A 21,538-nucleotide genomic window follows, 5' to 3' on the forward strand; every position below is an offset into this window, starting at 1 on the left:
TGATACAATTGTTTAGTTCTTGCTAGATGGAGTTCCACAGAAAACAATGGCTTTTGGTAGTTTTATGTAGTTCGAAACATTTTATTTCTGTGACGGAAACTGGTGATGGTAGTGAAAGGAGCTGAACCAATGAGGTAGAAAAGAACACAAGAATTGCAACATGAAGAAATGTGCTTTAGTTTTAATTGGTTCTGTCTAAAACCACCTAGGGTCTAAACCAATGGTAGAGTATCTAGTTACTTTTTAGGACTTTAATATTGTGATGTTAGCTCAGACTTGGGGAGATTTTGCTTTGTCCTTTGCTGTGCTCCGATGTGCTTTTATTTCTGTTAGTGAAATAATGTGCTATGTGCCACTTGCAGTTCAGATGCATTAATGCCAAATATTACTTAATTGTTCACTATATGTCACTGTCTACGGAAGATGACCAGAAGATGCTCCACTGATGAAGAATTTGCTGCCTGCTGAACCCATTAAGGAGAGGTATAACATAGTGTGCGCATTTGCCTTTCTTGCAGGTTTTCATGTTTTCTCTTCTAGAAACCCAACCGCTATTTTTGCTAGCGCCACAGACAGATGTTTCCAAATTAGTTTTTGTCTTCTTTTTCTTTTTTGGTCAACCTGTGTTATTTATGTATCTTTATAATCTGGTTATGCGTTTGATTTACGTGATTTTAGCATTGTTAATCTAAAGGGCAATAAATGTTCGAACTTTACTACACTTGTGGTGATTCAAGCAGCATTGAATGTGCTACAGGCATTTAGTGGTAGCCAATTTAGTCATTTCTGTGTAACTTTAATGAAAACAAATTTCTTTGTTCTAGATGATAGGCCAGCACAGGGAAAAACAACTATAAAAGGTGCAAGTCAGTATTCCTTATGTGACCAGTAAATCCGGCATTGCAATACTTGGTTCTGGAGAAGACTAGTGCTTGAACAAGGTATCTGAGGTCCGAGCTAGGATGGAAGTTGTTGACAGTCCTAGTGGTGCAACATGTAAAGAGGCGCACATAGCAGTTGCTTTGGCGTGCAATTCAAGGCTAGGTTTAGAATCCAGTCTTACACATCAGGACTTGATCCTTACAGTTTCTAGTTCTCCTGCCATTTTGGTGGTGGTTTGCTGGCAGAGGAAATAAAAAGGATTGACATTTTCTGCGCATTCAGTTTAAGTTTCATCTGGCACATTCATTTTTGTATATCATTTAGGCAGTTTATGACGGTCAGGAGGTTATGGAGCAGCCCATCTTCCAGAAGATCTGGGTGTCACCTGCATATTGGTGGAAGCTGACAACATGTGTTCGCAACAGTTCTCCAGATGCTCTACAATTAACTTGAAAACGATGAGAGCAAAACAGAACCTTGTCGAACCACAAAGAGCGATGGGATGAGGGTGGACGTCTGGTTCCCAATCCTCACTTGCAAGACATGTTTGGAAGATAAGAGTGAAAGCAGTTTAGAACAGAGCCATTTTCACCCATTCTTTCTTCAGGGAGTGCAAGCAGGAGGCGAGGCTGAGTGGTTCTAAGAGGCAAGATTCTACATTGTCTTGAAGCTGAAGGGACTCATCAACAATCTTAAGGAAACTAACTGCTGTGTAGTGGTTCGATCAGAATCTTGACTGAAAGGAGCCCAGGATTCTGTTGATGTTAATGTGAGGGTTCAGTCAATATGAAATGCACTCTTCAGCATATTTGGTGAGATATGGCAATACGCTGATTGGTCTAAAATATTCAGTTTTGGAGGGAGTCAGCATCCATCCTCTTTATGAGAGATCATACTTGCCCAGTTTTGAGACGACCTAGTACCATGCCTGCTTGGAGCTAGGCATTGACACAAGCCAGCCATTTGGGTGCGAAGATGTTTTTTTGAGTTCTGTGGACTTGGCTACAGGCATAGGATTGTCTGCATAATAGGTGGATCTGGTTTTTGAGATACCTTTATTTAAGTCTTGGAGGGACATTGAGGCAAAAGTCTTTCATTCCCTTAGAGGGACACAGAGGCAAAAGAGTGCCAGTCCTTTGGAGGGACATTGAGGCAAAAGTCTTCCATTCCCTCAAAGGGACACAGAGACAAAAGAGTGCCAGTCCTTTGGAGGGACATTGAGGCAAAAGAGTTCCAGCCCTGTGGGGGGGACACAGAGGGAAAAGAGGTCCAGTGAGCAAGTGTTTGCTTGGGACTAAAAGTGGGCACAGCCTTGTTGTTGTAAGGGAGATTATCAATATCTTCTCGAAGAGCGTTTAGCTTGTTGGAAAAATGATTGGCAAAATTTATTGCGCCTTTTGAAAAAAGTAACAGAGGATTGTTGTTTAAAAATGTGAAACACTTACTTAAGGTGGCTTCTTGTGAGGTTTAATCTGTTACTGAAATGTGTGTTTACAGCGCTCCCTGCTATTCTACTATCACAAAAACAGGAATAAATAAAAATGAAAAACAACATACAAAAAAAGAAAAAAAAGTGCTGTGATTACTACAAATATCATCCTCACCATTAATACAAGGAGCAAATTGTAGAGTGCAATACAGTAACTCAGCTACATTTCTCTAGAAGAGACCAGGCCCTTCCTTCCTAATGACTTAACACAGTTAGCATCAGCAGAAACCATGGATGAATGCCACTCAGCGGTGATGGTCTTGATACCGAAGTGAAAGACCACTAAAATAAGTCATAACCCAAGGTACAACTAGACACCCTTCAATGCTATGCTGTATCAGCTAAATATTGTACAACAGCCTGCTGAAGCATCGTGTAACTAATAAACATGTTAACAAAAATGTTATGCATATACAATTAAAAAGTAACGTTGAATTAGCATTTTAGAAGCATTCTTCATCCTTACAAAAATACCTCTAAGTAAATTATCTTTAATGAAATGGTCGCATGAAAAACAAGGAACAGTATCAACAAGCTGTATGGTTACTTACTCTAGGACATCACGATTAAACTGCTTCTTGCTGTTCCCCAGGAATTCTCCAATCATCTGCCTGCTGAGTCCTTTTCGCTGAAGTAGGAAGTGCGCTACCCCGATGGGTGTGTCGGGGATAAACCCTCGCGAGATGAGGAACTGTGTACCTTTGTCTGGATTTCTAGAAAAGACAAACAACTAGAGTTAGTTTCTGTTCCTCACTCTTAATGACCAGCTGTGAAACCCCTCCCCTTCTCCCCCAGTTTGCCCATTCAGCACTTGATTCTTGTATTGTAAAGTCAGCCTTATTGGTTCCCTCTCATGTGCAACACTCTTCTTTATGTGTTTGACAACCTCTGTGTGATTTACATGGTGTAGTGCATTGACTGGTGTATCAAGTAAGGTTACTCAGACTAAGTACACTAGGCCTGAAAATCAGGCCTCAAAATAAGTACAAGTTTTAATGATTAATCCTGTGCAAGCGGTGGAATATTTTTAACTGATGGTGTAACAAATTTCAGTTTTCATGCTAGTGGGCTGCCAGAAGTAACAGGAACTAATGCTTCTGTGTTTTCGAATACCACTGTATGCAGCTTTGTGTAGCAAGCATGGGGTTCCAAGCGAGTAACCCAGGCTACATACACAATGCTAAGGAGGAAAAGACATATTAAACTCTCTTTATGCAGGGAAGGGGGGAGGAGAAACTTATTGCTGTGCACCAGTACATTCAACTGAAGACCTTCTAGTGTACAGCTCTGTAGAGGCACACATGGCTATGCAACAAACTAAATGATAATAAGACGCAGTAAATCAAATAAGGAGGTTTAGACTAACTAGTTGACGATGGACAACAGTTAGTATCACTGAGTTGTTCATTATTGTGATCATAAATATTACACGGTTTGAATTAGACTAGCACATAACCTTGAGGTAGTTTACTCATATGTTAAAGATTAGATTGTCTTGCTAAACCTCCTTGCTTCACGACTAGTCTGCTGTGTTTAAGTAAAATGGAAATTACATTTGTTTATTAAAAAATACATTAAATCCTAATTGTTAGAAAATAGCAAGGTTTTTGTGTGTGCTGCATCTGAGGGGTCATGTCTCTTTATCTGTACACTGCACCACCCATGGATTCTCTGACTTACTTCACTTAGGAAGCACAACTCAGACACGGGGGCGAAATACCTCTCTGCTTCCTTTTCTCCACAGAGAAGCTACCTTTCGAGGCTAAGGAATTCTGCTGGATGTGACGCCCTGAAAAGTGAGGGGTTCACCACATCACCTACTATTAATAATGTGGTAAGTAAGAGCTGGAGGGGGGCAGGAATTGCAGGTTTACCCTGGTGCCGGTCCATGCACACCCACATTAAGAAGGACCATGCACCCAACATCACATCACACTTCCAAAAGGCCTGTGTAAGTCTTACTTTGTAAGCACATAATTTTTAAATGTTTCATTATGATAGTAATTAGATGAGCCCTCTTCGCTGTTTCCCTATTTCATATCACACATCACTAACAAAAGACGCCGGGCTAAGACGGATTCATTGAACGTTAATGGCGCTGAAAAGTTAGACCAATGAGAGAAAGCACAATCTCCAAGTTTGCATAACATAACCTCAAGGTAAATGTGTAAGGGGTGTTGGAAGTTTTAACCCTGGTGTCCAATGGACGAAGCGCACCCGTGTGTATCCTCATACTGATGGCTACATCCCCCTTGTGAAGCCTACTTGTACACTGAAGATCAGTGTGAGATTGTATAAGCTGTCTGTGTAAAGGAATGCAGCATCTCAGTGTCAACTTTCAAGTGCTTTAGGTTTCGTGGCAAAGAGGTCTGTTTTGTTGTCCTGAGGGAAAACATCTCTTCCTGTCTGCTGAGTCATGTCTGAATCTATCTGCCTCAGTAAAACCCCTCTAACTGGATTCACATCTCCTAGTGCTTAATTTGAGGCGGTGGTTTCTGGTGCTCAACAGCAGCACTTAATTTTCAACACCGCAATAATGACAGTTCACCACATGGTGGCGCAGTCTGTCTAATTTTAAGATGAGCCCAGCAACCATGTTTAATGATTCAACATACATTAAAAATGAATAATTCTTGCAACCCATGCCTTTCTTATAGCTTCGAGTGGCCTGGGCTAGTGAGAATTGTCACACTTGTAGGGGCATGATGGTTAGTAGGTGTGCTGGTGCTGTCACTGCAGTGCTTTATTTGAGCCTGTGGTTTCTGGTACTCACCCTACTGTTAGTCTAATTTTGAAGTGAGCACCAGCTACCCATGACATTCTTATAGTGTTAGGTGGCCTGAAATAGTCTGAATTGTCACACTTGTAGGAATACAACGGTTAGTAGTTATGTGGGTACTGTTGTTAGCAGCGCTGGCAGGGGCAATGAGCGGAGAAGGATGTACCACCTATTGTCTTTTTCTTGTATGGTGGTCTTCTAAGGGGGGATGCCAATCTTGAGCGGAGGTTTCTTTGTTGAATGTATTTGGTTATTTTGTTTCTGATAAAAAGCGGTCCTGTTCCGTGTATAGCTTTGTGGGTGACACAAGCAGCTTGAAGGTGGATCTTCTTGCAATGGGCAACCAGTGTAGTGCTCTCAAGGCAGGGGAGATGTGGGCTTGTGGCTTTACATGTAATAGTAGCCTGGCAGCACAGTTCTGAATACTAGTAGCCTATACCTTGTGTGGAAGTCCGAGGTGGGGGAAGATGCGTCACAGAGTCTTCAAGGTGATGAAGCTTGTTTGTGCTAATTTGCCACTTGGGCAGTCATTGTTAACTTCGAGTCCATGGTAATTCCAAGGTTTTTAACTTCCTGGGATAGTCCGAGATCGTCAGACCAGAAGCACAGTGGGTCATAATTTTTCCACTCACCACATATGAGTATTTCTGTTTTGGAGGCATTTAGTTTGAGATTGCTCCAAGTCATCCACTGATCAACGGCTCTGAGGCAACTGAAGATTTGTGAGTTTTCAGTGTCTTTGGGGCATTCCAATTTAAGTAGTATTTGTGTTTCATCTGCATAGTTGTAGCATGTGAGTTGAAAATCATTGATCAGTTCTGGTAATGATATCATGTAGATGTTGAAAAGCAAACGTGATATGATTGATCCTTGGGGGACCCTTGCTTTTGTGAGGTACGGTTTGGGTGAGAAGGGGAGAGAAAAAATAATATTAGTTCTCTTTTGAAGGTAGGGTGTAATCCAGTCGAGAGCAGTCCCTTCTATGACAGCTTTGTGGAATCTTTGGATTAGGGTGTCATGGTCAACCGTATCAAAGGCAGCCGAGAGGTCCAAAAGAAGTAGTGCAGCAACTCCATTGAGGTCGACTGTGTTTTTAAGATCATCCCAGATTGCTATGAGTGCCGATTCAGTGTCTCTTCCTGGGCAGAATCCAGTTTGGTAGTCTGAAAATATGGAATTGTCTTCAATTAATTGTGTCATCTGGGCGAATGCTGCTCTTTCTATCCATTTGCCCAGGAAAGGTCAATTTGTGATTGGTCTACAGTTGTTGTGGTCCTGCGGGTCTAGGTTTGTTTTCTTTAATAATGTGCGTATGAATGTCTTTTTCAGGTCTTCAGGAAAGGTTCCTGTAGTTAAAGAGTTGTTGATGATTCTTCTTACAGGTGTGGCAGCAGAAGTAGATAAAAGAATGTTACTGAAGATGTGTGGTGGACAAGGGTCAGAAGGCCAACCGGAAGGCCTGCTAGCTTTGACCACATCCATAAATTCACCTTGTGATATTTGTTTGAAGGAGTGTAAAGGCTGGGTTGGTTTATTTTTAGAGGGGATCTTAGGAAAGGGGTTGGTGCTGATGGTTTTCTTCTGTTTTAAATAGGAGTCCAATGTGTCTGCCTTAGTTGTGTAATGAGCTGCCAGTTTGTTTGTGAAATCTTGAGTAGTTGGATGACTTCCTTCTATGCATTTAGGTTTTTGAAATTCATTGAGAATTTTATAAAATTCTTTGGTTGCAGATTTAGCATTATGGATTCTGTCTGTTTAGAACCTTTTTTTAGCTTTTTTGATTGATGATTTGTATATTCTGTTAAGTTTGCGTAGCTGCAGATTGTTCTGAATGTTGTTTGTTTTGAGCCAGGTCCGCTGCAACCTTCTGGTTTGTTGCTTTATCTTTTTAAGTTCTGTGTTTCTCCAAAGTGTTGTTTTTCTTTTGCCCTGTTTAGTTTTTCGGAGTGGTATTCAGATATCAAAAGCTTCCTGTAGCCACTCATAAAGTTTTGGAACACAATTAATTGTATCTATATCTGTGTTTGCTGTTAGTTGTGTTTCTAAGTCATCAAAATTGAGTTTGCTCCATGGTCGATAGGTGCATGTATGTAAGTAATTGTGGGGTGTGTTGATGTATGGTGTTTTATGTTGGAAAGTTATCAAATGGTGGTCAGACCATGTGATTGGCGTGATACTATGAACAGTAACTAGTTCAGGCTTGGCACAAATGACATCTAGGATGTGTCCATCGATGTGTGTGGAATTCTGTACAATCTGATATAGGTTCAATGTGACTAGGAAAGTAGTGATAGCTTTTGGATGGGGTATATTGGGTTTGTCAAACCAAATATTTAGGTCCCCAAGAATGCATAGGTATGAGTATAATGTATTAAGGTTTGAGATTGTATCTAGAAAAGCATCTGGGAATGCTAAGTTGTTAGGTGGAGGTCTGTAAGGGAGGAGAAAGTTACAGGACGAAGTTGGAGTAGGGTGGCATCTGGTGAGGAGGGCTTCACAACCTTGTATGGAAATGTCTGTTTTACTGAGATTTATTGTTTGTTTGAATATAATAGCTAGTCCACCTCCTCTCTTGCCTAAACGGTTTTGTGTGATGGTTTGGTAGCCCGGAGGAAGGGCTTCATGCAACACTGCGGCCATGTCATCTCGCAACCATGATTCTGTTATGAATAGTAAGTCAGGTTGTGTGTTCGTGAGCAGGTCGTAGATGTGGTGCTTGTTTTTTTAGAGTGATCGAGCATTTATGAGCTGGCAGTTTAGAAAAAGTGTGTTAGTGAGAAGGATGAGCAGTATCTTTTAACCTTGTAGCAGATGTGTTGTTAGTTGTGATAACTGTGTGAGGGCCACAATAGTCCTGTTTTTCAATATAGTGTTCCTCTTCTAGCAGGCTTAGGAGGCATTTTGTTGGGTCTGTATGTGTCAGTGTTGGCCTTAGTGGCTAAGAGAGACAGGAAGAGTGTACTTTGTTTTTTAGGGTAGCCTTATCATGTAATAGACAAGGGGATGCGAAATTGTTAAGAGTGGCATGCTGTTTATTTTGTTTGTGTCTGTTTAGTGTGGAAGGAGTATGGGTTAGGGGTGGTGGAGGAGCATGTGGATCATAATGGAAGGCTCTAAATTGTGCAATGGATGAGAGGCGGGTGAATGAATGTTGCTGTGTTGGGGTGCTTGTGGTAGATGTATGTGAAGAGTGAGAATGTAGGGGTAAAGGTTGGCCAGGATTTGTATTCTTTGTGTAGTCATGAGGGTGGGAGTGGGTGTGATGGAAAGTATGATGAAAGTTACAGTTATAGATACTCCCTGCCTATGCTTATGTCAGTGAGTGTTACAAGGAAATAATTATGTCTGACAGCCCATGTTTCCAACTTATGCTGGGTCTGCAATGTCCCTTAGATTATAATTTTACTGTCTATAGCATGCTTTGTGTCTCACACAGGTTTCAACATTTCAGCAACATTATTAAACACAAGGTAAACACCCTTAGATCTGATTGTTGTAACATTCACTCAACATAATAGCGCTCTGTTGTAAATTCAAGGTATGTTCTTGATGATTATGATGAGTTCCTGGAGGTCACTGAAGCAGTGGCAGAGCATTCGAGCCATGGACAATGCATTTACCCTATCAATTCGTGGGAGAAAAGATTCCCCATGGTGGGCATGATTGATCCTTTTGAAAAGCAACACAGGTGGGGAAATGAAGAGCAAAGCAATGTGGGTGCAATCCTACATGTACTAAACTAGGCAACAACCAGGCTAACTTTCTAAAGGTAGAAGCAAGGGAACTAGGCTAGGCATGGGTGGAAGATGTGGACTTAGAAGATCTCCTAACAGTGGAACTGTGAGGAAAGTAGTTTATATTTGGTGTGGTTGCCCAAACTCACAGTGCAATAAAGACACAATTCAGATGTGTTTGTTAAACCTGTGCTCATTCCTGGATAGCTGTAGCTCAGAACAGTCAGACTTTAACAGAGGAACAGTGTAAAAAATGTAGTAGTACTAAAGTAGTTGAATAAGAAGAAAACGCAACACAATAAAAATCTGACACCAATTTACAAAAATAGGTTGTGTTTGTATCTTTAAATAGACACCTGAACAACAAAAATCCACCTGAAGGTGCATGAAATACGAACTTTCAAAGAAACTATAAGTCACATATTTTTAATAAGTGCAATAAATCATTGTAATCTACAACGATTCACAGTTTAGGTTTAATCATGAAAAGAAGCTTGAAGACAGCTATAAAGACACTGTTGTGGCAACCAGCTCTGGCAGGTAGCCAGTCACAGGAACCAGTAAGGTCCAGTTGAACCGTTACCTCGCAAATAAAGCTGTCTCTAGTCCAGGGTCTATGGGGAAACCACCATAGAAATCAATTGTGTGATCCTAATGCAAGGGATGCAGGGTGCTGAAAACGTCCAAGGAAGCTGTGGATGTTGACCCAGTGTCTAAGGTTTTCCTGTAGTCACCTCTCAGTCCACAAATACGGCAGGGTGACTTTGGCCTCAGGAGCTGGTGTCCTAAAGTCTGGGTGAAGTCCAACCAGAAACCCTTATTCCCTAGTCTACTGGTCTTCGGTTTCAGCAAGGCCAGAAATGTCCTTCTCCTGGCAGTAACTCCCTTGCTGGGTGACCAAACTGCACTCCAATGACTCTGCTGGGCCCTGCAGTCTCTGGTGCAATGTTTGAGGACTGGGACTCGGTCTCCCAGGGTCCACTTCAGTGGTCACTGGCAATCAGAATGGTGTTCTTGGCGCCCAACTAGCCAAGGTAGATTTCTTCAGCTTTTATGGTCCTGTGGCTATAACAGGGAGTCATCCAACTGATTCCTGGAGTCACCTTCTCTGTCTGAGGATCGGAGATGACTTTTCCTTGAGCAGGACAAAACAGGCTGGTCTTTTCTTTGCTAGCCCAAGGTGAAGCAGGTGCATTCCAGTCTTTGGTGTAGCCTCTCTTTTTTGGGTCCATGGAACAGCAAGGCAGCCCTTCATCGGTTCTCCTTTCCCTAGAAAGGTGATCTGAGGTCTGGGGGCCAGGGCCTTTTATGCCCACTATGAGCTTGGCAGGATGGGGTAGGGCTAACTAGCCAATCAGGATACCAGGTCCATGTACCTGATGACAACTTCCATGAACTGTGGTATCTAGCTGTCCCAGGGTACACTATTCTCCCCACTCACAACATGGCAGAGTCTTTCTCTAGGCGTGAGCTCCTTCGTTCATCACAGATGTGTGGCTCCTGGGGGGGCTACATGCCCACGGAAAAAACAGTTTGGCAACAGCCTATCCCTCTCTATCTGATCAAATGAAAAGCAGCCCTATTCATGTATGGCTACCACCTTGAAGCCCACCTTTTGGGCTCACACCTTGTTTGGCCATCTTGCTAGAAGGAGGGTACACCTCTTCCCTCAGCAGTACCCTTTGTGGTCCTTCCTGGGAGTCAGTCAAACCTCTCCTCAGAAGGGCAGAAAGCTGTCTCAAGGACAACAGCTTGGGTGCAACCATAACCGGTCACTGGAAACTTTGAGCAACAAAGTGGCAACTTACTAAAGTTACCATTTGTGATAAAATAACATTAGTTTCCCCTTGAGCAACTTGTTTGATACCTTTAAGTACCATATTTAATAGTCCCATTCAGAAATTAGCACAGCTGAGTTTGTCAGTGAATAATCCTGTACTCACCACAGGGCTACTAGTAAAAATGACAATGCAGGTTTTTACTGTCAGGACATGTAAAAACAAGTCACTACTTTTTATGGGCGAGCACAAGGTGCTCTGTTCATTTTGTAATCTCTCTTTGAGCTTGAAACCACCCCCATGCCACGTCAGTCACTAACATTGGTTCGTGGGCTTGCCTTTTAAAATCTGCTTGCTTTCATTTGTGAAAGGCATGCATACGTCATGCCTTTTCTGGTGTTTAGCCCACCTACACAGCACCGGTAAAGTACCAAAAACATACGAGGCTCAATGTTTTCAGCCTGGATTCTGGACTACTTTATCTGTTTATTTTCCACGCAGCGCAATCGTGCTGCATTTTACATAGCGCGATCGCGCTGCATTTTTTTTTGCTTTACTACGCTAATAGCTCTAACTCGAACAAATGCGAGACCCATTGCATTGAAAATGCTTGTTAATATACAGCACTCTGCCTTAGGGCTCATTAGTTTTGTCTTACGGGTGACTTATATGTATTAAAAAGTAAGGTTTGTGTGTGCTATTACTTTAAATGGCAAAGTTGAATTAGTAGTTTAAAACTGCTCTACCACTCTGCAGTGGCAGGCTAGGAGAGATGATTCATCGCGTCACACTTCTGGTGGCACAACGAGTGCTGCAGTCTTTGAGGGGACAGATCATGGGTACCTGTGGTACCATATACTAGGAATTTATAAATAAGCTAGTCCATGCTATTTGGGTGTAAGACAATTAAACGTACCCTTTTAAGGGTCAGAGCGCATTGACTGAGGCCTGGTGAGTAGGGATCAGTGCACTTACAGAGTCGAAAAAACATCAGGCCAAAGTTACCAAAAAGTGAAAAGAACAGTAACAGTTAAAGTAGGTGAATGCAGTAATAACATGCAGCTATGGAATGTCACCAGAGACCAACCAGATTGCTTTTATTATCTTAAAGATAACACCGGCTAATAGCAAACGTCATCCCTAATAGCTTCTTGTATCGCCTGAGTGACGTCTTGTATATGATGTCTTGGATCTGAGTGATACGTTACCCTGTGAAAACCTAATAAAGAAAGTTTGACCAAAATAAATGAATTAGGTGAATGCATAACTAAATAAATTTCTGCGCAAGAGTGCCCTGCATTGATGGCTTGAGGTGTGAGTGGACAGACAAGTATGGTGCAAGTTATTGACAACTAAGTTCATGGATCATTAGTTGTGTAAGATTCTAAGACTACCCCTTGCGAAAAGGCTTTCTAGCCCAAAGAGCTGATGGGATTTGTTATTTATTGTATAATTAAGGAAATGGCAATTAAAGCAGTCTCACGGTGATGCCGCAATGAAACACGCAATCAGCGAACTGAGAAAACAAAATACAGCATAAAAACCTGTAAAACCATGACACAGCCCTGTCCTCTATTGTTCACAGTTTTGACGCGCCCCTCGCTTTCACAAACATAAGTGTTTCTGATGCACGTTATCCCCAGTCTAAGGTGCCTAAATGCCGCCTATCTGCCATTTGATCCCACGATTTGCATAACGTTTGACCTGCTGCAAATCTCAGGGCCATACTCCTGTGATTTACACCCGGAATGTAATTGGTTGCTGCACCACTAATTACCAGCCAATTGTGATAGGTCCTTATTGTAATAAACACCTACTGGCACGCACTATGATCATGTGTTCTGCAGATTCAAAGTGGCCGACAATATCAGCCGAAAGTGAGGGTTGGGATCGAATGACCCACTAACTAAATAGTGTGGTGGCTTATGCAGGTGGTGCTAACAGCCAGTTGCCCACTTCCTGCACCCACCAATTCATCTCGCCTCTCTTTCCAGAGGAGAAGCTAGTTTTTCAGCACTTAAGCTTCAAGCCTCTTGGTCCCTGAGGCCCAGGTGACTCGACGTTTCCTAATTACAGTTTAATAAAATCATTAAATCCCTCTACGGAGATGCACTGTTGTTTCTTTATGATTATGCGTCATTTTTAATTCATGGTTATTGTACAATTATGATCAATTATTAATGGTGATTGTTATTAATTGTCACGTATGTTAAATAATGTATCAGTGAATTATTTTATTATGCAGAAGCTATGAATGTGCTGCTCACTGCATAAAAACATACAAGGTATCTGAATTAGGAATCTAAGGAGAGACACTTTAAATTCAATCGTGGAATAATTTGGCCCTTTGAATTGGCATGCAACATATCCAACAAAAATATATTTTGGTTCCTTACACTGAGACCTTACACGTCATGTGGGTATTTGCTCACTTATTGAACTGGTTTGGTGGGATTCATCTTAGAGTCAGTCTCGGAGTTTACACTGCACCCATGGTTGGCTGAACTTGGTTTATAGGGCAATACTTGTGTTCATGACTTGCCTTCTCAGAATGGGATGGGCGTGAAGGCTCTGGTATAACCACAAGCATTGTGTGCTCACTGCTTCCATGCGCTGCATGATTGAGGGGGGCACTGCTAGCCTGTGAGATGCTAGTTCTGTGCCAGTACTAATTCAACCCTTCACCAATCTTCGTTGATTTTCCAGAATACCAGCCTCTGTAAAAAGTCTGGTTAATTCATGTTCAAGCCTTAGTCACCTTTGTTTGGCCAATAAAAAACCATGGATAAGTATGAAAAGCAATTTTACAACCATTTTTCAAGCTTTCGGTCCTTGCTCAATGTGTGAACATACAAAAGAGAACAATAATTGTATGATAGTTCATGCATCTTTGGAGAGCTTTATGTTTATGGAGACAAAGAGTTGATGTGTTTCTTCAGTAATTTCTTCTAAACAAAATATCAATTATAAACAGGTAATCGGAGACCTCGTCGCTAAAGGACAGTATAGCTCATAGAAACGGCAACCTATGGGGACTTGAACTATCCGATTCTGTCGGAGCCATGGAGCACAGTGACTATGACTTCATGGCATAAGCTTGTCTATCCCCAGTTTTCGTGCCGTTTATAAAATGTATCTGGTTACATAAATTGCTGGTTTGTCTCTGGGTGGAGGACTACCATCTGAAAAAGTCACCCACAGGATGACAGTGTTGTATGTGGTGGTACTGCTGTGGAACAGCTGCATGGTCCGTATGACTTAGTGATAATGTAACTTCACGTAGTATGGCTTACTTTATGTAATATGGTTTACAGCTGTACGGCATCAGAAAGTCATGCTTTTTTCACTGCTCCTGAAAGTGACACACAGATATAGCTCCATCTTTACGTGCCTTCACTCCTGCATCATCAGCAACTGTGCAAGTTGCTTTCAGATCTCTCAGTCTCCATTCTATCATTCTTGTCTAGTGCCCTCTAAACATTATTTCGAATCACATTCATCTTCTTGGGTTAATCAACATCACACACATTGCAACATGGATGGAGCACATCGTCATCTGCCACTTAAACAGCACATTATGCTTCACATGTGGGCCATGTCAAATAATATTAGAATATTGGAATGTTGGGAGCTCCATTGAAAACAATGGAGTGCTCCGTCTTCTAATGGCCGGTAGAAGCCCAGCACTCCAACATTCCAATGTTTTTGTTCACAGCTGTTGCTATGAACAAAGGCCTCACGGAGCCCGAGGGGATTTCATTCCCCTCGAGCTCCGTGGGGTCTTTGCTTTATTTATTAGAAAATTCTGCCCTCTAGTGGCATAATGTAGTAATAGCCTTGTAGCCCTCTGTAGCTAGGCTATACCGGCATTAAAGTGCCACTCCCTTGCCTTTGTCTTGGGCCTTTAACTCTGGAGCAGGCCTTTAATGGCCGGTATAGCCAGCTATGGCAGGCTATGAGGCTATAGTGTCATAGTGTTAGGCCACATGAGTGGCAAAAATGTCCTATATAAATGATAATCATAAAGTAAATAATGCATGGTTAGAAGGGATCTTTGCTAGAGAAGGAATTCCTGATGAAATTCTGACCGACAATGGTTCGCAATTTACTTCGGGACAGTTTGCTAAATTTGAGTGGGGCGTTGAGTGCAATCGTGAATTCGACAATATTAAACAAGAGATTTCCCAAGCTATTCCCTTGAAACCATTTGATACTAGGGATTACACAATCATCATGACTGATGCCAGCCAAAAGGGGTTAGGAGCTGTGTTATTGCAAAAGAGGGATGGAAGGGAGGAAGTCGCTGCGTTTGCCTCTAGAAGTCTGAAAGGTGCCGAAGCAACCTATTCTGTGATTGAACGTGAGGCCTTAGCGTGCTGGTGGGGAATTAACCATTTCAAACAATTTGTGTGGGGCACAAGGTTCACAGTTAGAACCGATCACAAACCTTTAGTCCAACTATTTACAGCCAAGGGTGCGGAGAAGGCTACTCCACGTATAGCTAGATGGCAGTACAAATTATATGAACACAATTTTAAGTTAGAGTACGTGCCTGGCAAGAAAAATATTTTGGCTGATTGCTTGTCCAGATTGGGAAATACTGATCTGTTAGAAGAAACTTCTATGCATACCAATCTCAAGGATGAGGATGAGGATGTTGTTGTTTGTACCATAAGTGAGCAACTTAATGGTGCGTTAAATGAACATGAGTTGAAGAAGGCTTGTGAAGAAGATCATGATATTAAGTCTATAATGCATGGGGTTTGTTATGGGGTGGTCACATTGGTCTCCTGATAGCGACCTTAAGAACAAATTTAAACACGTATTTAATGAGTTGTCGGTAATCAATGGTCTTTTATTCAGGTCGGAATTATTGGTTGTGCCTAGTGGAATGAGAAAAAGGGTCCTCAACCTCGCGCATGAGGGTCATATAGGTATGCGCGCTATGAAAAGGAGAGTCAGAGATGGATTCTGGTAGCCAGGAGTGGATAAGTCTGTTGAGCATTTTGTAAGAGATTGTGTTTATTGTGCTGCCAGCGACAAGTCTCAAATCACAGTTCCAAGTCCTGTTGAAGCCATTAGTGTTCCTGATAAACCCTGGAGCAAGTTAGCTATTGACATAATAGGACCTATGAATTTATCTTATGGGTTCCAGGAATATGGGTTAGTATTGATAGATTTCTATAGTAGGTGGCCAGAGGTGAAATTTGTTAAAGTTCCTGACTCTTATAATGTGATTCAGTGGTTAGAAGGGATCTTTGCTAGAGAACGAATTCCTGATGAAATTCTGACCGAAAATGGTTCGCAATTTACTTCGGGACAGTTTGCTAAATTTGTGAATTTCTTGGAAATCAAACATTCTAAATCCTCTCTGTACCATCCCAGGAGTAATGGTTTAGTGGAAAGGTTTAATAGAGTCCTCAAAGACAACATTCAATTGTCTAAAGTGAGCGGTTTGCATTGCAAAAACGAACTGGATAAATTGTTGTGGGCTGTGCGCACTACTAATAATTCAGACACGCAGGTTTCTCCGTTTGTTTTATTGCGTGGACGTGTTCCATCCTCAAAGCTAACCAGGGATTGGATGGGTCGTTTTTGTGTGCCTTGGTAAAAAGTTGAGGGTGTGATGGAGAAACGTCGGGTTGCGCAGCAAAAGTATGTGCAAAGGGGTTCGCTAGACAACCACCGTCGCAAGTTTGACTGGAAGGTTGGCAACTCAGTGAGTCCCCGAGATCCACTGGTCTACCTAAGTTCTCTAGTGGTAAGACAATTGTCCAAGTTGGTGACAGCGCTGTAAAGCTTGATGATGGCAAGTGGTGGAATAAAGACAAGATATCCCTCACTAAGTCTGTTGCTACGGAGAAGGTAAAGGACGGTGAAGGTGGTGAGTGTGTTGTACGTCAGGAATTTCAATTCCCCTATACATCAATTGCTGCCAAATATCCTAAGAGAACTGTCAAACTACCTAAGAAATTCGATGATTATGTTGTGCGTTCTAGTCATCATTCTACTAAGGTAAACAATACTCCAGTACATCTGTACAGACGCTCGTCCAGAACTGTTAGACCTCCTAAGAAATTGCTTGTTTACATGTACTGATGATTTTGTTATAATATTTTAATGTAAATGCATGGATGTGCAATGTCTTTATATTCATGAATAGTTCCTTTAATCTATTTGTTTTCACTATTTGTTGTTAACATTGTAAAGGGAGGAGATGTGTTGTGTATGGGTTCTTCAATCGTTCCTTGTTCTGTGGAACCGATGTGGAGATTCTTGGAATGTAGAATGTTGGGGGGGGATTTGTGTAATGCGATGACAGTTGGATTGGGATCGGCGGAAGGAGGACGGGAGTAAGGAGCTGTCTGGATTCCTTTTACATAATAAAAGTTATATTGTTTACTCGGAATCGTGGACCCTGATTCCTTTCAATAATGTAGTAATAGCCTTGTAGCCCTCTGTAGCTAGGCTATACCGGCATTGAAGTGCCACTCCCTTGCCTTTGTCTTGGGCCTTTAACGCTGGAGCAGGCCTTTAATGGCCGGTATAGCCAGCTATGGCAGGCTATGAGGCTATAGTGTCATAGTGTTAGGCCACATGAGTGGCAAAAATGTCCTATATAAATGATAATCATAAAGTAAATAATGCATTGGACCTTTTGTGTCAGGGAACCTGGTTTGATAGCATCATAGCTCAAGTCTTTCTATATAATGTTGGTTGAGTTTTGTCTTTTGCCCTCTTAAGAAAAAAAGTGGAGACATTTGTTATAATCTTTTTGTTCCCCTATGGTGAATAACTGGGGCAGATACATCTGGACTGCCATTGTGTCAGAATGCTGGATGGTGCTACGGGTTAAACAACTCAGTAAGCCCAGTTTGTACCCTCGGATATCCATCCCTGCAGAGCATCCTTTACAACAATATTGGTAAATGTCAATATATATATATATATATATATATATATATATATATATATATATATATACAACAATATTGGTAAATGTCAATATATATATATATATATATATATATATGCATATATATATATATATATATATATTACCTAGTGGCACTCGCTACTAGGTAGTTATAGGTAGGACCACGGTTCTATATCTCTGCCAATTCCACTCAGTAGTTTTTGAGAAATTAAGTGGAGAACAAATTTGTATATCCGGGGTTGCAAAGGATTCATGACCCCTAACGATCTTGTGCTGAGATCTGATTGGCTGATAACACTTCAACAACAGAAGCTGTTGAAGTGTTGCCAGCCATCTTGGGACTCAGCTTCAGCCGAGTCCCAAAATAAAAGTTAAAAAAATACAAACGGGGCCGGGGTATGAACACCCTGACCACTTAGCTCTGGTAGTGGGGAACCAAAGGTTTTACGAGTGGAGAGATGGTGGATCTGCGAATCTGCTTGTAAAATAAAAAAATAAAAATGAAGACAGACTCCCGCGCTTCGTTAGTTCAATGCCCTGGGTGGGCCAAGTCCTGGGGACCTTTTTTTAAAACAAAGTGGGGGAGGCCTTCTGGCCCCCTCCCGACGCCCCGGAGACCGCCACCTCCCTGGAGCTCATTTTTTTGGGAGCTGGAGGCCTGAGCCCCCGCTATCCTGAGAGCAGCCACCTACCCAGGGCTTTAATGATATAAAGGGGGGTTCTGTTTGCCCCCCCCCCACCCTGGGGACCACCACCTTCTCGGGGCAATCTCTTAATTAATGTGGGGGGCCCTGTGCCCCTGGGGCAACACGTTATTCAGAGCAGGGTGGCGCGTGCCCTCCCTCGGTGCCCCAGGGACCACATCCCCAGAGCAGCACTATATTTTGGGGGAGGGGCCACGACCCAGGGACAACAACCTCCCTAGGGCTATGTAAATGTTAAAGGGGACAGCAAGGCCTCCCTCGAGGAGCCTCTGATGCCCCAGAGTCAGCCCCTGCTATGTCCAGGGGTGCCCACCACCGGTACATAGCTGATGGATGTTTGCAGCCAAGCCACAGCAAACACTTTGGGTTTTGATAGCAGGACCTTTAAAGCAGGTCCTGCAGTCAAAATCTGAAATTTCATCTCTTTACTCTGCACGAGTGCAGGGGACAGAGATGAAACGTCAGCAAGTACGGAGCTGCGATCAAAGTATCTCCGTGCTTGCTGCAGCATTAGCACTACGAGGGAAGCCTTAAAGCTTCCCCCACAGTGCCAGGTAGCCCATAAGGGCTTTGTATTAAAAAAAAAAAATGTAAGTACGGACCATGGGGGAGCCCTTGAGAGCTCCCACACTGTCCCACATAGCCTGTAAAGGGCTTTATAATAACAATTTAAATAAAAAATCAATTAAAAAGTAGGGACCATGGGAGAGCCCTTGAGGTCTCCCCCCATGGTCCCTACTTTTAAAAAAAAAAACTAAAATTTAATACAATGCCCACAAAGGACTACAAAAAAACAATTAGAAAGAAAACCCCCATAGCTCGGTGCGAAAAGAAATATACTTTTTTAAATATATTAAATACATTTTTTTGTGAAAAACAACAAAAATATCTTGTTCTAAGTATATGAGATATTAAAGCCTAATAAAACTCTCTCTCTCTCTCACTTTCGTTCTGTCTCACTTTCAATCAATTTCTCCCACTCACACACCCCACTTACAGACCCACTCGGACACTCACACGCCCACTCACATACCCACTCAGACACTCAAGCACCCCTTCAAAGACCAGTGCACAGACCGATGCACCCACTAAAACATTGATATATGCACTCTCACACCCAGACAATCTGACAGCCACTCTCACCCCAGATACACCCTCTCACACCTATTCAATCAATCAATCAATCAGTTTATTTATAAAGCACTCTACTCATCCGTTAGTTTCTCAAGGCACTGGGGGGGTGGGGAGCTACTGGTCGAAAAGCCATGTTTTGAGGTGTTTCCTGAATGTCAGGAGGTTCTGGGTCTGGCATAACTGGAGCGGCAGCGAGTTCCAGGTCTTGGCGGCGAGGTGTGAGAAGGATCTTCCTCTGGCAGTGGTGCGTCTGATGCGGGGGATGGTGGCAAGGGCGAGGCCGGCGGAGCGGAGATGGTGTGCGGGGGGTGTGGAAGGTGAGTCTGTCGTTGAGGTATGCGGGTCCTGTTTTGTAGTGGGCTTTGTGAGCGTGGGTCAGGAGCTTGAAGGTGGTCCTCTTTGGTATGGGTAGCCAGTGCAGGTCTTTGAGGTGGGGGGAGATGTGATTGCGGCGTGGTACGTCAAGGATGAGGCGAGTGGCTGCATTCTGGATTCGTTGTAGCTTTGATTGCAGTTTGTCTGATGTTCCAGCATAGAGGGCGTTACCGTAGTCCAATCTACTGCTGACCAGGGCATGGGTGGCGGTTTTTCTGGTCTCGACGGGGATCCACTTGAAGATCTTACGGAGCATGCAGAGAATGTTGTAGCAGGAAGAGGAGATTGCGTTGACCTGCTGAGCCATGCTGAGAGTGGTATCCAAGATGAAGCCTAGGTTGCGAGCGTGGGTGGTGGGCGAGGGCGCAGTGCCTAGAGTCTTGGGCCACCATGAGTCATTCCAAGCTGAAGGGTTGGGGCCGAAAATGAGGACCTCAGTTTTGTCAGTGTTAAGCTTGAGGCAGCTTGATTCCATCCAGCTGGAGATGGCGAGAAGTCAGTTGTGGAGGTTGTTTTTTGCAGTAGCAGGGACATTCGTGAGGGAGAGGATCAGCTGAGTGTCATCTGCGTATGATATTATGTTGATGTGGTGTGTTCGTGCGATGTTGGCGAGGGGGGCCATGTAGACATTGAAGAGCGTAGGGCTGAGTGAGGAACCCTGGGGGACGCCACAGATGATTCTGGAGGCTTCTGACTGGAATGGTGGAAGGCGGACTCTCTGGGTTCTGCCGGTAAGAAATGATGAGATCCAGTTGAGGGCTTTGTCGCGGATTCCCGTGCTGTAGAGACGTGTACGTAGGGTGCGATGGCATACCGTGTCGAAAGCAGTGGAGAGATCCAGCAGGATGAGTGCTGCGGTTTCGCCTTTATCGAGCATGATCCTTATGTTGTCAGTGGCAGCGATGACTGCGGTCTCGGTGCTGTGATTTTTTCTGAATCTGGATTGGGAGGTGTCGAGAGCTTTGCTGTCTTCTAGGAAACGGGAGAGTTGGGCATTGATGACTTTTTTGATGACCTTCTCACACCCAGAGAAGCTGCGGCTAACTCCCACCACGCATGATGAAAGGGCTGTGCACAACGTGGGTTTGGGTGGTTGGGGGGTGTTGGCCACAGGATCTGGCTGCAGGCCACCTCTAGCGGGCAACCTCCCTGCGCATATGTGAAGTATGTGCACAGTTGGGTGCACCCATATGCTACTAACTGAGGTATTCACAGACTCATTCAGTTACTTGCACACCCACTGATACACCCACTGATACACCCATTCAAACTCACGCAGCCCATTAATAGATCACCATTCTATTGACACATCCAGTTAATCAGCTGTAGAACACTGACACACCCACACACTTACCCATACAGTCACTGACAAAGTCACTGGCTCATTATTACAGCCACTTACACACGCAATCACTCAACTATATAACTATTCACACAACAAATCACTCACATGAACAGGCACTTACATTCCCACTCATTCACCCATACAGCCATTCACACAGCTGCTCACTGAGTAGCACAAGTTCTCACACATCCACTCACTATCCTATTAAAATCTGACTCACCAACTTAGATTATGCTAAAGCTACTCATACACCCACTGAGTCTCGCATACAGTCAATGAGACAGCCACTCGGTTATACGTACAGCCATACAGAAAGTGACTCAGCAAGTCACTTACCAATACAGTGACACCCATTCACTTACCCAGACAACAACTCTGACA

General features: G+C 43.1%; 1 protein-coding gene across 4 annotated transcripts in view; it reads right to left on the minus strand.

Annotated features, from left to right (window-relative positions):
• Window positions 1–21,538, minus strand: part of IQSEC3 (IQ motif and Sec7 domain ArfGEF 3) — an 892,834-nt gene that overhangs the window by 301,775 nt on the left and 569,521 nt on the right. For all 4 annotated transcript variants that reach the window (XM_069228143.1, XM_069228142.1, XM_069228145.1 and 1 more), the window contains exon 5: window positions 2,923–3,084. In XM_069228143.1, coding sequence (XP_069084244.1) covers window positions 2,923–3,084 — 162 coding nt within the window. The remainder of the gene's footprint in view (window positions 1–2,922; window positions 3,085–21,538) is intronic.

The sequence above is a fragment of the Pleurodeles waltl genome, chromosome 4_1 (genome assembly GCF_031143425.1).
Source record: "Pleurodeles waltl isolate 20211129_DDA chromosome 4_1, aPleWal1.hap1.20221129, whole genome shotgun sequence".
In the NCBI taxonomy this organism is placed as follows: Eukaryota; Metazoa; Chordata; class Amphibia; order Caudata; family Salamandridae; genus Pleurodeles; species Pleurodeles waltl.